The sequence below is a fragment of the Abrus precatorius genome, unplaced genomic scaffold (assembly GCF_003935025.1).
Source record: "Abrus precatorius isolate BTA unplaced genomic scaffold, Abrus_2018 Scaffold5, whole genome shotgun sequence".
NCBI classification, from domain to species: domain Eukaryota; kingdom Viridiplantae; phylum Streptophyta; class Magnoliopsida; order Fabales; family Fabaceae; genus Abrus; species Abrus precatorius.
Window position 1 is genome coordinate 5,596,097 of NW_020874395.1, and position 16,779 is coordinate 5,612,875.

At 30.4% G+C, this 16,779-nt stretch overlaps 2 protein-coding genes across 3 annotated transcripts; one reads left to right on the forward strand and one right to left on the reverse strand.

The window, feature by feature from the left end:
• The first annotated feature begins 1,848 nt into the window (after positions 1-1,848).
• Positions 1,849-9,522, forward strand: LOC113867784 (ATPase family AAA domain-containing protein FIGL1). The gene is made up of 13 exons (XM_027503257.1): positions 1,849-2,290; positions 4,137-4,275; positions 4,424-4,813; positions 5,544-5,782; positions 6,262-6,389; positions 6,504-6,622; positions 6,698-6,790; positions 7,067-7,168; positions 7,365-7,467; positions 8,267-8,350; positions 8,431-8,526; positions 8,641-8,768; positions 9,026-9,522. Exons 1-13 carry the CDS (start codon positions 2,031-2,033, stop codon positions 9,125-9,127), a joined length of 1,983 nt encoding a protein of 660 aa, XP_027359058.1. The 5' UTR covers positions 1,849-2,030; the 3' UTR covers positions 9,128-9,522.
• Positions 9,523-11,608: 2,086 nt separating this feature from the next.
• On the reverse strand, positions 11,609-16,189 carry LOC113867756. 2 transcript variants are annotated; one of them, XM_027503209.1, is made up of 7 exons: positions 16,058-16,125; positions 15,714-15,887; positions 14,222-14,357; positions 13,545-13,629; positions 13,395-13,442; positions 12,117-12,217; positions 11,609-12,043 (listed from the first exon to the last, which is right to left on the reverse strand). In XM_027503209.1, the coding sequence occupies exons 2-7, from the start codon at positions 15,871-15,873 to the stop codon at positions 11,902-11,904; spliced, it is 672 nt and encodes a 223-aa protein (XP_027359010.1). In that variant the 5' UTR covers positions 15,874-15,887; positions 16,058-16,125; the 3' UTR covers positions 11,609-11,901. The 2 variants fall into 2 exon arrangements, with proteins under 2 accessions (XP_027359010.1, XP_027359009.1); XM_027503208.1 differs by having other exon boundaries at positions 11,726-12,043; positions 15,714-15,891; positions 16,058-16,189.
• Positions 16,190-16,779: the final 590 nt, after the last annotated feature.

Below are 16,779 nucleotides of genomic sequence, written 5' to 3' on the forward strand. Positions count from 1 at the left end.
TACACTGAAAAATTATTTGAATGAAATTTTATTATTTCTAATTTTGTGAAATTTATTTATTTAAAAAGTTAAATTAAGGTGTTACACCAAGAACATAAAATATTATATTTTTATTTTATATATTTATTTTTTTATCTATATTCAAATAAATAAATAAAATATTAATATTAATATTTTTATCATAATAGATATTTATTTCTTAAAAAAATTACTAGATATAAGTTTGTTTTAAGATATAACTTTTAATTTTTTAAAAATTTATACTTTTTTATTTGGTATATCATGATTTTTTTTAAAAAATAAGTTAATAATTTTTTAATTTTTAATTTAAATATACATTTATTCCTTATAATTGATAGTTATTTATAAATTATTCTTTATGGTTAACATGTACCTTTTGATCTTTATATGAATATTCTTTTAACATTTTAGCATGTAAGAATTATATTGTAACTTTTTTAATATAAAAAATAAATTAAAAAAAATATGTTTAAGTATAAAAATTATATTTATAATTTCACCTAAAATTAAACAATAACAATTCTTTTCTCCTTATAATAGTTGAGTTATCAATCATCAATATCTTTTTTTTAGTTTCTTCCATTGCAAGTTTCCCATCATCCCATTACAAGTTTGGTTTACTCTAATTAATTGAATGAATAATTATATTTATTGAATTATGGTGCTAGGAATGCAAAATAAAAAGCATCACAGTCCAATATTCAAGTGATACGGAACATCTTAAAATATCAAAAAATATAGTAAATTTTACTATATCAGACAAATAATTGCATAGCAATAAAATTTGTATTGATATGATAACACTTTAAAAGGGTGTTTTTGTTTAGTTTTTTTAAAATTATTTTTATGTTAAAAATACTCTCTAAAAATGTTTATTAAAAATTATATTTTAAATAAATCAATCTAAACATAACAAACTAAATAAAGACATTAAAATATTTTTATGGATAAAATTATAAATATTTTAATATTAATTTTAACTCTTAAAAGTACGAGAGAAAAATAAAACCATCTTAAAAAAAAAGACAAAAAATAGTAGCAAAAAAAATTCTAGAATTGAATAATTAGTTTGCATAGTATGTGGATTGAGATTTAAATTTACTTTTTATATAGAGTTTTTTCAGGTCTTGTAAGTTTTTACCATTCATTCAGAGTTGTCTCACCTTAATAATTTTAGTATCTTTTCTTTACTTTTTTCTATTTTGTGTTTATTATTGCCTAAAAACTTATATAGAGCCTATTTTAATTAAATAATAAAAAAAAAGAGATCAATTTTATGCATGAGAGTGAAAGAGAGAGAACGAAGGAAGTGAAGGAAAAGAGTCCAGGAAAAAATGAAAGTGGAGGAGAAGCTCAAGAGACTACAATCTCTTCTCTTAGACCTTTTAATTGCTTAATAAGAGAAGTCCAATTTGATTTAGCATATGACCGTTCTATTTTTAATCTTTCCAACAAGTAATAAACTTAATAGTACTATTTTTTAGAAATCAATATATTAAATACTTATAATAGTTTTTTTAATATTTATATTTTAATTAAAATATTTTTATAACAAATATCAAAAGAAATATTAGTGAATAAATTTCTCGTTAAACATATTATATATTTTTCATAAAAAATTACATAGACAATTTATACATAAAATTTGTATTTATTTACAAATAAATATTAACGAATAATTAAAAATATTGACATCTCTTTAACAAGGAAAAATAAACTATTAGTTTATTAAAAATTTAAAAATGTTTATTTCTATTAAAAACATAAAAATATACTTTCTTTTATAATTTTTGATATATTTTAACTCGCAACCCATTTCTAAGAAATAAAATAAATATATATGATTTACTCTTATCCTCTGTGAGAGGGAAATGGCGGGAGATGATGATGAGCGGAACTCACACAGAAACGCGTCAAAATAAGTAGTGATTGCTATTTCATTTTTTACCCATAACTTGTGAAAGAAAGAGAGAAAGAGAGAAAGAGAGAAAGAGAGAAAGAGAGAGAAAATGGAGGAAGTGAAGGAAAATGGTTGGAGAATAGAGGTAGAGGAGAAGCTCAAGAGACTGCAATCTCTTCTATTCGGCGTTGAACGGGCTCTCCAAAACAACGATTTCTCTTCTGCATACGTTCTTGCGCTTCGTCTCCTTGGATTCCTCGACGCACATTCTCACTCCGACGTCGACGAAGCCTTCCTTCAACCGATTCGCCGCGATGCACTCGCCAAACTCAACTCCGCTCGCCGTTCCCTAAACCCTCAATCAAATCGGTATCTGATTTCTTTTTGTTTTTTGAATTTGATGCTATTTTTTTTAATTATTCAAGTAATTGTGCCTATTCATAATAATAATAATAATTAAAAATAATAATTCGTTTGGAATTTGAAGTTATATGGTCATTTGGATAACATTTAACACAAAAGTAAAAACGAGCTTGTAGAAATATTTGTATAAGATAGGCCTAGATAAGAAAGTTCGGATAAGCATCCATAAGAGGTTATAACTCGGATACGAGCTTATTGAAATACGTTTCACTATGTCTATGTATGGTAAATCTAGTTGAAATCTTATAGCTTATAACTGGTTGATTGAATTAGAACTGTTAAGTAAAATTAGCTCTCAACTAGTTTAAATGGTTAAAAGCAAGTGTTAAGGTTATTTTTTGTACGTGTATTTTGTTTAAAATGGTTGAGAATAAAGAAGGAAAAAAAAAATATTCAAAGCTGGATGGTACTTGGAGTAAATTTTTCATTAACTAATTTTTAAAAAGTTATAAACTTCCTTTATTTTTTTGTCATCAAACAGCTCTACTAGTTTATTGAAAAAAATAAAAAAATTATAGGCTCTTCAATAAGTTACAAGGTTTTATTACTAAATATACTATTAACATTTAAAAAGAACTTGTAGAAAGGTTTGTCACTTATCTAAGTTTAACTGAATAGGTGTTTGTATGATTAACCTAAATAAGCAATTTCCTATGTATACTTCCAAACATTTTAAAGAGTACTTGTTGGATAAGTTGAAGTATGGTCAGCAAAAATTGAAAAGAAAGAATTTAGTTAGAATATGTCAATATTTAATTATACTAGTTGGACAAGACAAATTGGTGGCAACCACCCTTAGTTTTTTGATAATTGTGATGCAATGTGTCATGAATTTGGTGTTTCCTTTTTTCACTATATTACATTGTCAGCAAAAAATTAAAGAATTCTGTCAGAATTTATCAAATTTTGGTAATAATTCAAACGCACTTGTTAGTTTGTTTGAATTTCTGTTTGCAAAATGATTGTCTGAGCAAAAATACTTGTCTGGTGTACATTTTACTCGAGCCTTAATTTTGGTGTTTTGAGTTAAAAATTAATACGAACCTGAGAACAAAATTGCAAAAGCTAGCTGTTGTAGTTAGAGCCCAAGACCTTTTAAACTCCACATTAGAATTCTACACTCTGAATGTGGGAATCAAGTTTCATATCTTGGAACTGGATCCTAACATCCCACTGTGCACTGCAGCCTTAGCGTCCACATGGGCTGGCTGTTCATAAGCCTCTTGACTATTCTTGAGCAAACACTGTAATACTAGAATCACCGCCTACTCTGCTCAATTACAACTGAAAGACAATGTGAAAGGCTCTGATACCAGTTGATAGGAATTTGGTATCTTTATTAGGAAACACAAGGAGCAAGTGCCCAATTTATTGAAATGTGAACACACACTCAACACTTTTTTGAGGGACTGCACTTCTGAAGTCAAAGATCCTAACTCTCTAAGAATTGAGGAGCTGATCTCTCTCTTCCTCTTTCTTATTTATAAAAGAAATATGCGTTATTTCTTTAACAATCTCAATTTGCCCAACTACTAACTAACTAATATATTGTAGTTAACTACTACTAGGTCCTTAACTAACAACTTGTGGGGGTTATCCAACAAAAACCAAAGATGATAAAAGTGATGGGAAACCACTCTTCTTTACTTTAAAGCTGTGATACAATGTTTGAACTTAAACTTCACTTGTTTGACCGCTTTTAATTTACTCTCACATGTGTTCTGTCTTGATTTTCTGTGGCTGTCACCTGTTGCCATGCTCTTAACATTTTGGTTCTTCTCCATTTTCTTAGCCAAGCTTTTGACCATGCAAAGAAGTCTCCAGGATCTGTTTTTGGCACAACAGGAGATATTGACTTGGAGAAGATTCAGAATTCAAAGTACTTTCGAGCTCTGGTCAAGCAATCTAAGGAAAAAGTTGAGAATCAATTGGTAGACATGCTGACAGTCATACTGTAATTAAAATCAATTTGTTTATTGTACTAAAAAACACAATTTATTTGTTTTTTTCCTTCTCCTACATATTTTTTAGGTAATGGTTTGTGCATAAAATATGTTTTTCTTTAATCTATTAATTCAGGTTGATCAACGGGGAAAGCAGGGGAAAGCAGGAAGCAAAGCCTCAAAGGAAATGGTGCAAGCGAAGTTAACATCCATGTATGGGAAAGGCAGTTTGAGGACTGGTAATGGTTCCAGGAATTTTTTGAACATGAAAAATAATAGCTCTGAGGACTGCATGATTGTTGATAGGCCTCAATCTCATGCCAACCATACAATGGATCCTGGTGGTGTCTCTTCTGTCTTGCTAGTTGGAGGAGAAGAAAGAGCTTTCCGAAACACTTTTTTGACAAAACGTGTACACATGGAAAATAATAGCCCCCGAGTTGGTTGTGTAAAGTCGCCTTCAAGCAAGGAGGAAGCTAATCCTGATGCTTGTGGTAACGGGTTTGTTACTGCCAGAGCAAAATTGGTAAAATTATTTCACCACATGCATCTACTTTCTCCTTTTTTATTTCTGTCAATGAGTTTGGAAAATTGGGATGGTGTTAGGAGTTAAGAAAAGGGAAAGTTAGTTGAAGTAGTTATTGTAGTTAGTTAGTGGAAGGGATTAGTTAGTTAAAGTAGTTTTTGAGGTAAAAAAATAGGATGAAGATGTAAGGGAAAGAATTCAGATTTGGTTATCTTTTGTAAACTATGCTTTTGCTCTGTGAAAGGAGAAATCCTTTGTGAAGGGGAAACCCTTGGGAAGAATTTTATTCTTCATTTTCTGTTCTGTTTTGCAAGTTCTGTTTCTTTAATTCTTCTTTAGTTTCCACTTTATTTTCTCCTAATAGATGGGGTGGCATGTTTGCTGTTTTACAATTATAAACATTTCAATTTTATTCCGTCAAATTTGGCGCATATATTGCATTTCCTTCCACTTTTGTTATGTCTTTATACAATGCACTGATTTTTCTTTTTGTGCATGTTATTCTACCAAAAACAATTTTTTTAGATTAAACTTGAACACATTGTTTGAGGAAATACCCTTGATAAGGCAAGAGCAAACTCACTATTATTGACTAGCTGTCAAACAAACATTCTAGCAAGAGAAAGGAAACGCTTGTTATCAGCATGCAGCAAACATCTGAGTTAAATGACATTCTTGTGGTAATTTCTTTGCATGTTGCAATGTTGATGATATATACCTATTGGGGTAGGAAATGGAAACAAAGCAAAGGCGAGGAGTAGGTGGTTCACCCAGTGCATCTGTCTCACCACAATGCGATAACAATCCTGCCAACAGGTTATACGGTGGGAGATCATATGGTGTTTCACGACGTGGCTTCCGTGGTAATTTTGTTCCTCCCATTAAATCCAATGGGAACGGTTCTGGAAATATGAGTTCACGCGTTGCTGGGAAGTGTGATGATTCTTTAGATGATTCTACAAAAAGATGGTCAGTAGTACAAATATTGTATTTTTCTTCAAGTTCTTACTTCTCGCTCCTCATCTGCATTTCTGTAACTCTCAAATTCATTCTTTTTATATTAAAAAATCCAAATAACTATTCTTTCAAAATTTTTTGGACAGCATTTCAGATGTGTTTCAATCTTACAATCTACTCTATCAACTCATCTAATGGCAAGGTGTTCAAACCTTACCTAATATGGCTACACTAATCTCTCTCTCTCTCTCTCTATATATATATATATATATATATTAAACCTAATGTTTACCTTCATTCCTCATGTGAAAATTAACAAAACTGAATTTGTCTTTTATTTATTAATTTTAATTGCAGATACTGGGACAAGTGTTTTGGAATTTTTGCATTTAAAAACCTTGCATCTCTTCCCCATATGTTGTTGATCTCATGATTGATAACTGGTGGGATGATAATGCATTCACTTCCTAATATGTTTCCTATGCTTGTAGTTTGGAAATCCTGTGTGGTCCTGATGGTGAGCTTCCTGAGAAATTGAGGAATTTGGAACCTCGCCTCATTGAACATGTTAGTAATGAGATTATGGATAAAGATCCCAATGTCCGGTGGGATGATATTGGTAATATAAAAAACTATTCATCTTTCTACTTAGTTCATCAAATTGGAAGTGTGCATACTTAATGAAACTACTTATATGCTATGCTATGCTACCTGTTATTTAATGAAAATGTAGCTGGATTGGAGCATGCCAAGAAATGTGTCACTGAGATGGTCATATGGCCTCTGCTACGTCCTGACATATTCAAGGGATGTCGATCCCCTGGGAGGGGTCTGCTTCTGTTTGGCCCACCTGTAAGTGAAAACTTCTCTTACTGATGACAAATTGCAAAGACTGGTTTTTATTCTCTCTTATAATTTGAATGATAGGGAACTGGTAAAACAATGATAGGAAAAGCCATAGCAGGGGAGGCAAAGGCAACCTTCTTTTACATATCTGCAAGTTCGTTGACTAGCAAGTGGGTAAGTTGGATATGCTTAAGCTTTAGCTGTCTTTTTTGACGGTTTGATGATATATTTCTGTTAAATATCTATGCAGTTTATATGATTTTCTTCAGTCTTAGTTAGATGGGTAACCAAAATCCCAAAAACTATTATAATGTTTCTTCTTGCTGCTCCCAAATGGTTCCTGTCTCTGCTACGGGCACCATAATCAACTCATGAACTGGGATTGTCTAATTGTAAATATCCTAGGGACCCTGCTTTCAATGCTAATGATATATTTACTGATAATTATAGATTGGTGAAGGTGAAAAGCTAGTAAGAGCCCTTTTTGGTGTTGCCAGTTGTCGTCAACCAGCAGTAATTTTTGTTGATGAAATAGATTCGCTCCTATCTCAGGTATGCTATATATAATCAATAATGATAGCATAAATATTTATTGCTACATTATGTTCTGATGAAAACTTCAAGCTGAGCAATAGCATTATCATCTATATGGAAGTTCACATGCAATTTTACGATGTGAAAATTTTACTGCAACTACAACATGCATTTTTTTCTCTTCATCAGTGAATGTATTTATACCTTGTTGCAGCGTAAGTCAGATGGTGAGCACGAATCAAGTAGACGGCTAAAGACACAGTTTCTCATTGAAATGGAAGGCTTTGACAGTGGTAGTGAGCAAATTCTGCTTATTGGTAATTGTTGACTAACTGGGTTGAAATTACTTTTTATCTTTTGTTTTGCAGTACTCTCCTATTTTAGCTCACTAACTGTCTCTTCCGTGATAATTAATAGGTAGCTAATGCAAGGCCTTATAGTTCAACAATATTTGCAATTTCAACTATGGCAGTTAAAATGTGTTTTAGTAAACCTAAGACATGATGATGCATTTGAACATGATTGTATGAAGCAACGAAGGAAACATAAGGCTATAATTTGATCATGGGCAAACTTTCTCAAGTCCATTTTGTTTCTATGTACCTACTCATAAAGAAGGAAAATTTAGGCCCTGTTTGGTTTGAGAAGATGTTTTTGTTTTCAGATCCTATTTTCACAAATTACAAGTGACAGTTAAAACAGAAAATGTTTCCCAAAGCCCTTAGCTAGCCTATCTTTGTTTTCAATTGTTTTTGTTATTATGCAAAATGATTTATTAAAGAAGGACCACTGCTACACTTTTTGCTGGTAATAATGGGACCATCCCTATAGATAATCTAATTCATTTACATTTTTCTAGAAGTATATATTAGAGATTTGTCTGTTTAGTGTACCCTGATGTACAATGGAATGGAAACTTCATGTTTTAAGTTTGATCTTGTTTTAAGTTTGTTCTAGATATCATGTGTTTGTAGATGTACTCTGGTAATTGTGATCCAAGTAGCTTGAGCTTTTTGGTCCAAGAAGATTTTGTTTCATAGCTTACTTTTGGCATTGATGGTAATATACTTCCACATACATTAGTGCTGTCATACTATTTTGGTAAAATTTATACAGGGGCAACAAATCGTCCCCAAGAGCTTGATGAAGCCGCACGAAGGAGACTTACTAAAAGACTTTACATTCCCCTACCATCCTCAGGTGCTAATCATGATTCTCCATTTTTATTTACAAACTCTTTGAGCACCTGGTGACTAACTTAAATGTCTTGGACATAAAAGAGGCAAGAGTTTGGATTGTACGTAACCTTTTAGAAAAAGATGGATTATTCAAGCTGTCAAATGAGGAAATGGATACTATATGCAACCTAACGGAAGGTGTGAATTTACATTTTTTTTAATTACAGTATCTTCTGCTTAGCATTTGACTGCTAAATTTAAATAACTTTTCATTGGTTTCTGGTGATCTACTTTGCTTTTACTTGGTTCTAGGTTATTCAGGATCAGACATGAAAAATTTAGTGAAGGATGCTTCTATGGGACCCCTAAGAGAGGCTTTAAGGCAAGGCATTGAAATTACAAAGTTGAAAAAAGAGGATATGCGGCCAGTAACTCTTCAGGTATGCAGAATGCTGCACGCTGAACCTAGAAATTTCAATAATATTTTTCATGCTGATTAATTTTAAGGTTGCTAAAGTCACTGGTTAAGGAATCAAATAGAATTTTTTTTGTTGGAAATTATGTTAGGATGCATTAGAAATTACTGATTAGGCTATTGTAAAACCAATAAAAATTTTCACTTATAATTCTTGAACCAAGTATCCTTAGGATATTGGTTAGCTTTTTCCTTAATTTTAAAATGGTTTGTTTCATGTAGGACTTTGAGAATGCCCTGCAAGAAGTGCGGCCTTCTGTTTCCCCAAATGAACTTGGCACTTACGATCAATGGAACAAGCAATTTGGAAGCCTATCACTGTAGTGGCATGCGTTAACAATAAGGAGACAACATATCAACAGTTAATGACAGAGATCTTTATCTTAATACCTGCAGTATGTTAATCTTTATGTTTAAATCAGCTCAGATTGCGCGCCTTGCACAATCCCTTACATATAAATCATCAATTGACGCGACCAAGTGGAATGCCCTGAACAGTTTTAAAAACTTAGGTCTCCAGCAAAAAACCATGTTTTGCAGGCGGCATTTTCTTTATGATGTTGATTACGAACATGTTCAATGGTCGGGATTTAGCTAAAAAAACACATGCAAAACTTTACTGTATTGTTTGTCTGATCATTTGTTGCTTGGTTTGATTCAGAAACAGAAACATACCATACACCAATAGTCTATTGTTCCATGACATGCTTTGATTTCTTTGACCTAGTGTGTTTCAGTAAACTTCGGTTGTGAAAGTTATTGAAATAAATTTAAAAAATATTTGGATAAACTATATTAATTTAAGCAACTAATAATAGTAATATTTTATTAAAAATTATTTATTATATTTTGATAATTTTAATATAATAGTGTTTTTAATTAAAAATATTATTTTTGAATGCTTAAAATGTATAGTCATAACATTTGACGTTAGCAAAATATTATAAACAAAAACACTCATTAAATTGTGGTACATTTAGTTTCACTAGTTTTTTTCGTTAAGTTAAAATTAATACATACATATACCATGCAATTTTGTTCTTGAAATCGTCTATTTTTTAAAAAATTATTAGAACTCATCTAATGCAATTATTTTATTGCAATAATGTTATTAATGTCTTAAAGATGCATATAACTATAGAATATCCTAATATTAAATTAAATTTGGTTACATATGCTTAGGTCGAAATTATTATTTTTTATATTTTAATATTCTTTTTTATTTTGAAAAGAAAATGGCCCACTTTAAACAATTTTTATGTTGGGCAATAATTTCTACTTTCTTGCATATCTACACTTGCAATACATCTTTAGTCAAACTAGACTACATGGTCGACCAAAAAGTCAAAAAACTAAACTACATGAAATCACAAATAAAGATTGCAATGTTTCATATCATAGTGTTGAGGTAGCAAGTGAGTGAAGAAGAATATAGAAGTAGCATCATATATAAGCTACAAGAACTCACTAACTTAATGCTACAAGTTTGTGTTAGATATGGTATTCAATTAACTTGTATTGTTTGCTCTGTCTTAATAGAGATAATATTTATATTTTAAACCTCTTTTGTATTTCCTAATATCTGTTTGCTCAGTCTTCATCTTGCAACTGAGTGAAAACAAAGAGCATAGTGTCAAAAAAAAAAAAAACACTATCTTTAAATTAAAAAATATATATATTATTTATGATGATAAATGAATGATTGAATTTAAATTTATGTTAATATATTAATTTATATCTTTTATTTTAAAAAATATTAATTTTAAATACATATTTAAAATACAAAATATATATTTTTTTTCTCTTCTCTTCTTTTCCCTTCAAAATCCTCCTTCCTAAATAAACCCTTAAGCTATGTTTGAAAGTTGTAATTAGGAGGGGAGGAGAGGAGAATTTTTTGAAAGTTTTTCTAAACTCTTCTAATGCTAATTTTTTAAGTTTTTCTATTTTGTGAGATTTTCTCTCTTCTACACTTTCATAATCTTTCATAAATAAGTTTCTAACTTTTTTTTAAAAAAAAGATTTAATTTTTCAAGTGATGATTTTTTTAAAATTATTTCATAAAAAATAAAAATAGTAATTTTAAAAATATTAATTTTAAAATTATTAAATTTTATAAAAAGAAAAATATTTATTTTTTTATTTTTTGTTAAAATAAAAAATAAAAAATATAATATTATTTATATAATTAAACTTTCATTACTCTATTCTCTCAATATTAAACATTCAAATAAAGGAGGCCTCATTCCTCCTCCCCTTTCCTCCCCTTTCAAACCCTTTATTTCCTCTCTTTCCAAACTCTCAAACAAAGTCTTAAAATTATGCTCTTTAATTTCCTGCTTTTTATGAACTTTTATTACTCACTATTAAGTGTATTTTTTTTTCCTTTTCTTTTTAAGTAATTTTCTTTTTCTTTTTTTCCCATCCTTTTCTCATCATCTTTACCACCACTCTTCCTTCTTCAAACTTCTCACCTTCACAACCATATCATCACTTCCTTTTTTTTTTTATCACAATTTTCCATTGTAACCCTTTTTCATTTCTAAAGTCTCAAAATTCTTTTTGCAAATTCTATTGCATTTGAAACCTTTTAGACTTGCTAAAGTCTTTAAACTTGAGATTTCCTTTTGCTCGCTTGATATGAACTGTAGTAATGGGTGTATGGATTCTCTCCGTCCGTTCTCTCTATCCTCCATTCAAAATATGTACACTTTATGTTGTGTCTTCGGCATTTTTAATATCCTTTGAATGAAAAATAAAATAAAATCAGGTACAAATACCATGGTACATTGATCTATAGAACTTGTAAACTTGCTATTTATATATAATCAACGATACGTTTTCAAGTAATTAAAAAAACATGATTGGAAACTAATGAGAAGAAAAACCAAACTCTTCATCAAATGCCAACTAATTGGTCAAGTGTTTTTATTCAAGAAATGGATACCCGTTTGCCACAAGTTAAACATTGTTCTGTGTCACTATAAACCAAAGACGCTATGAAATCCCAAATCACAGAAAGAAAGGGTATAAAATTTTAACTACTCTACGCTCTATCAACCCAGAACTATACCAGTAGCGCCAGCAAGGGGCATGCATTACTGGAGAACTTGTATCAAAACGCGATTGTTTAGGCAAAACGTTCCATTTTTTGTCATAAATGCATTCATTGCTTGAGTCCTTGAATTGAAGCGTACTGTGGCCATTTTAATAGGATCTGAACCTCTGGCTGCTCCAGGCCTGAAAACAAGCAAGAACCATAATCATTTTGAAAGAATCATAAAAATATATACAAAATATACTTGACATTAACCTTAAAAACATATTGACGGAGGATGCATCGTATTCATATCCGAACAGTATGCGAGTTACATCTTCAAATGATGCACTTCGAGGAATGCCTCGAATTAAAATCTAGCAAAATCAGGCACTGTTAGATAAAATTTGTTCCACAGTTTCATTTGCATAAAACAAAATTATACAAGTAATCTTCAGTTTAAAAAGGTATTTCCAGATATAATTTTTAGTTTTAACTATCCTGTCAAAGATCCATTTATATTGCATCAGTGATAAACAACCATAACACTAATTTCCAAATCCAAGTGATATGCAGATTATGAACATAAAGAGTTGTCCAATAAGTAACTCATAAACTGAAAGAATTTGATAATGTAAACTCATTGCCATGTTCTGACATGGATAATTGTACCATGAAACTCTGAAGGTTGTAAACTTAAAACCTTAGAACTCTTGAAACATTCTTGCAGTATATCATAAATGGATAGCTATTATCAGACTAACACCTTTCCTTTATTAGCAAAGTATTATTAAAATCATGTGCTGCAAGGCCTCTGAGAACGGCGCGATTCTAAATGACATTTTATCTATGATGCAGTCAAGCATGTTACCATGAGCATGCATAAGAATGCAATGCCTCAAACAACTTGGTCCTGGACTGACACATTAATAACTTTCAGAATCTGACGGCTAGGAAGTTTCAGATTATTGGATATAACTCTCTAATTTTACTCTTGTTACTTAATAAAATTGCTTTCTCTTTTGTTATCCCAGGTATTTTAATTGCAAGTCCAAAGAATTCTTGTAAAAGGTGTATAATAAACATTCCTTAATTATACAAGTCAACATAATCAACCAAACTTCTACATATTCCATTTCTCCAGAAGAATAACAAAATATGTACTTACATTTATTAACAAAGAGTTAAAGTAATAAGTGTAGGTCTTATATAAAAGATTAAAAAATTTAGAACTTTAACCTCAGTGAGTGTGCGTGATCACTAACTATTTGTAAATCAATGCAAAACATCATGCTTTCTATTTTAACTCATTTGAAATTTTCTAATATCTCTTCGTAAAGTCTGAAGACAATTAGTTCCATATTGATATATATATTTCTAAATATATGTTGTAATAAATTTGATAAAATTTCTTTGGATACCTAGGCATTGATGAATAGGCTTCTCACAATTTCATCATTTGGTTATTTCAAACATATGAGAGAAATCATCAAAGAATAACAACTTCTCTTCCAAAAACAAGATTTGCAAAGCAAGGTAAGAATTTATACTGACAGTTTTTCCATCATATGGAGTCACGATGTCCCATTGGGCACGATCAGCCTGATATCAATGAAAAGGAAAAAAAATCAAACATTTTTCCAATCATGAACAAATATAAAAACTTTTTTTTCTTTTACAACAGATATATGGAGAGCACCATACCCGATCCAATTTGTACAAGCGACCCCTCTTTACAATCACCCTTATAGCATTGTCATAGTTATCACGAGTAGGGAATTGCAACATCCTGATGATAGCCAAAACTTCAATTTAAATGATATTCTTCAAGTACACAGTCTAAGATGAAGCAAATTTAGTCAAATGCAACAATAATAATAATCCACTTGCAGGATGTAAGCTATGCTAGATTGTGTGGGAAAGAGTCAAGCCAATGAACTGGGCTTATAACAGAATACTAATGTGGCAATTGAGAAAGAGAGAGAGAGAGGGAATTAAGTTGGGAGAAAAAACGAGAGAGGTAGGCAAGAATTGGGTAAGATTTGGGAGGAAAGGCTAGCAGGCCCTCAAAAATCTGCTCTATCTTTTCACTTTTCCTTTTCTTGTATTCCACCTGTGATTGGGATTATTTCCATTAATCTTTAATGAGATACCTGGTTTCCGATCACAGGATGAGAATAATAAAATCTTACATTTCATGACATTGTAATGAAAAGGTAAATATTTGAATTTATATTTCCTTTGCATTATCCTAAACATCTTCGAAAGTTTTAAAAAAATGCCATTCACTTTGATGTGCAAGATATGCAACTGATTATAATTCTATGCCAAAATACTAAAACCTCCACAATTCTCTCAAAGCAAGACATGGAATACATTACATTGCAAGTGGGTAAAAGCCACGATCGTAGTCAATTTTAACATCCTCTAGAGTCAAATTACAACCTTCCAGGAAGTTGATGATATCTGTTTTTAGTACATGTTTACGAATGCCGAGCATCCTACCATATGTCACACCTAATGAGAGAAAGAGAAAAGGAGACTGATCATCAATTTCGATGGAAATTATGCAAGCTAATAAAAGAACTGTTATGTGTTAAAAGGAATTATTTAGAGCATGGCTAGCAGTAAATGGGTTAAAGTTAAACATATCAATTAGCATCTTATTTTCAAAATTCAAATGTAAGCATAGCCATATATTCTGTCACTTGCATCAATGACAAATACCGTAAATCAAATTCCTATAATATCATATGTTTATCATTCGCAATTCTCAAACCAGTAAACTATTTTGGCTTTTCATTTTTAACAGCATAGTGATTAGATGTACGCCAATTGAGGAAAATCTTGAAACATTAATAATGATGATGATGCAAAGGAGGCTTTTGCCTGGCATACTATTTACTTGAAATATACACAGAAACTTATTTTTTTTTATTCCAATTTAATTAAAAGGGACATGTAACTACAAATTAACAATTAGAGACTAAGGGACATAAGGGGAAAGTTTTTATTGCCAGGTGTCCCCTGCAATGTGCTCTACTCTTTTCCATTCTTTTATCCCCTCCCTCCCCCTTGTAACCTTATGATGAGCTTTACCTTGGAATAAAAAAAACATTTATAAAAATATTTACACAGTGATTGGAAGGTTACATGATGACATAACAATATATTTCTCAGTTTAAAAATAATATTTACTTAAAATGAAAATTTTCTTCCCCTTTCCTTTCTCTCCAAACTCCTCGAGCTAGCATACCCTAATGGTTTGTTTGGGATGGAAAGTTTAAGAGGGAAAGGAAAAACATTGATTTTCAACAAAAATTTTAATTTGGTAATTTTCAAACTGAAGATATAAAATGATAGATTAACAAAGCAGTAGCAGCAGCAGCAACAACAACAGTAACAACAGAAACCTTATCCCACCCTAAACCCCAAAAGATATATTAATTATTTATTTATCATTAAGAAAAACTTTGATTTTCAACAAACATTTTAATTTGATAATTTTCAAACTAAAGATATAAAATGATAGACTAACGCAGCAGTAACAACAACAATGCCCTATCCCACCCTAAAAAACCAACTGATATATTAATTATTTATTTATCATCATGAATGGTATATAATTCTTAATTGAAAATAAAAACTTTATCCTCTCTTCTCTTCCCCTTCATAAACCCCTTCCCAAACATCCCCTAAAGTTACCAGTACCCTCGTAGAAACAAGGATACTCCTCATCCAAATAACATCATCAACAACAACCACAACCACAACAATTAAAATTCCATAAAAACTAAGGCAACTTAAAGACCTAATTGTGAGAACAGAAACGGAAGAAACAAGTGCATACATAAAAATAAAAGGGGGTGTTACCTGAATCATCAGTGTGAAGGAATGGAGGAGGGGGCATTGAACTCTGTGGCGCTTCAGTGGAGAAGAAGCACCTTGCTGGGAAGCCATCACTTCTCTGAACAAATGCAACAGCACTAGCACTACACTTGGATCTCAGTGCAGCCCTAACAACACTACTCATCTTTCACAACACACCTATAATTTCCAAATCATAATAACAACGAAAAGAAAAGGTCATAGCCACATACCTATTCATTTTGTGCATAAATACATGTTTTTTATATGTAGAAATGTAGTTTGCAGCCACTAAGAAAACAACAATGAAAACGGGTATCTAAAACGAAGATTTTTTTTTTCAAGATCACCTTTGGTCGCCAGAAAGCACTGAGAGAAGAGGACCAGAGAAGCAGTGTAGTGAGAAGAACCATAGGGTATCATCACAACACAACACACAACAAAGTTGAGGGCATCGGATTGAGTGGGCTTTGGGTTTGTTTCGGCCCATCAATATTCTCAAATTGTCCACTTACACGACTATTCTCAAATTAGTTTCCTTAAAACATTGTAGATTTTTTTTTTTTATATTCCTACAATTTTCTTGCAGTTCCATTTTTGTATTTGATAATTTTTTATTTTAAAAATTTAACTAAAAAAATAATCATGTAAAGACAAATATTATAAACATAAATAATTCGTCTAAGAAGTAAAACATTCCATAAAATTATTTTTTTTCATATTTTGTTACATGCACTTTTTAATACTAAAATTATTTGAGAATAAAAGAGTGAATTGTACTCTTTTTTATTACAATAATTTTATTTTATTAATTTTTTTACTAATTTTATTTTAAATTTTAAAAATAAAAGTTATTAATTTTTTCTTCTTACCTTACGTAAAAATTTTAAATTATCTTCAAATATCTTAATTTATATAAATTTTATAATATTTAATATATCATTTTAATTATTTAAAATAAATTATATTTTAAAATTATTATAATTTTATTAAATATTTATATTGTGATAATATTATTTGTTGTTATATAATTAAATTAAAATTATTTAAAAAATAATATTTCAATATAATT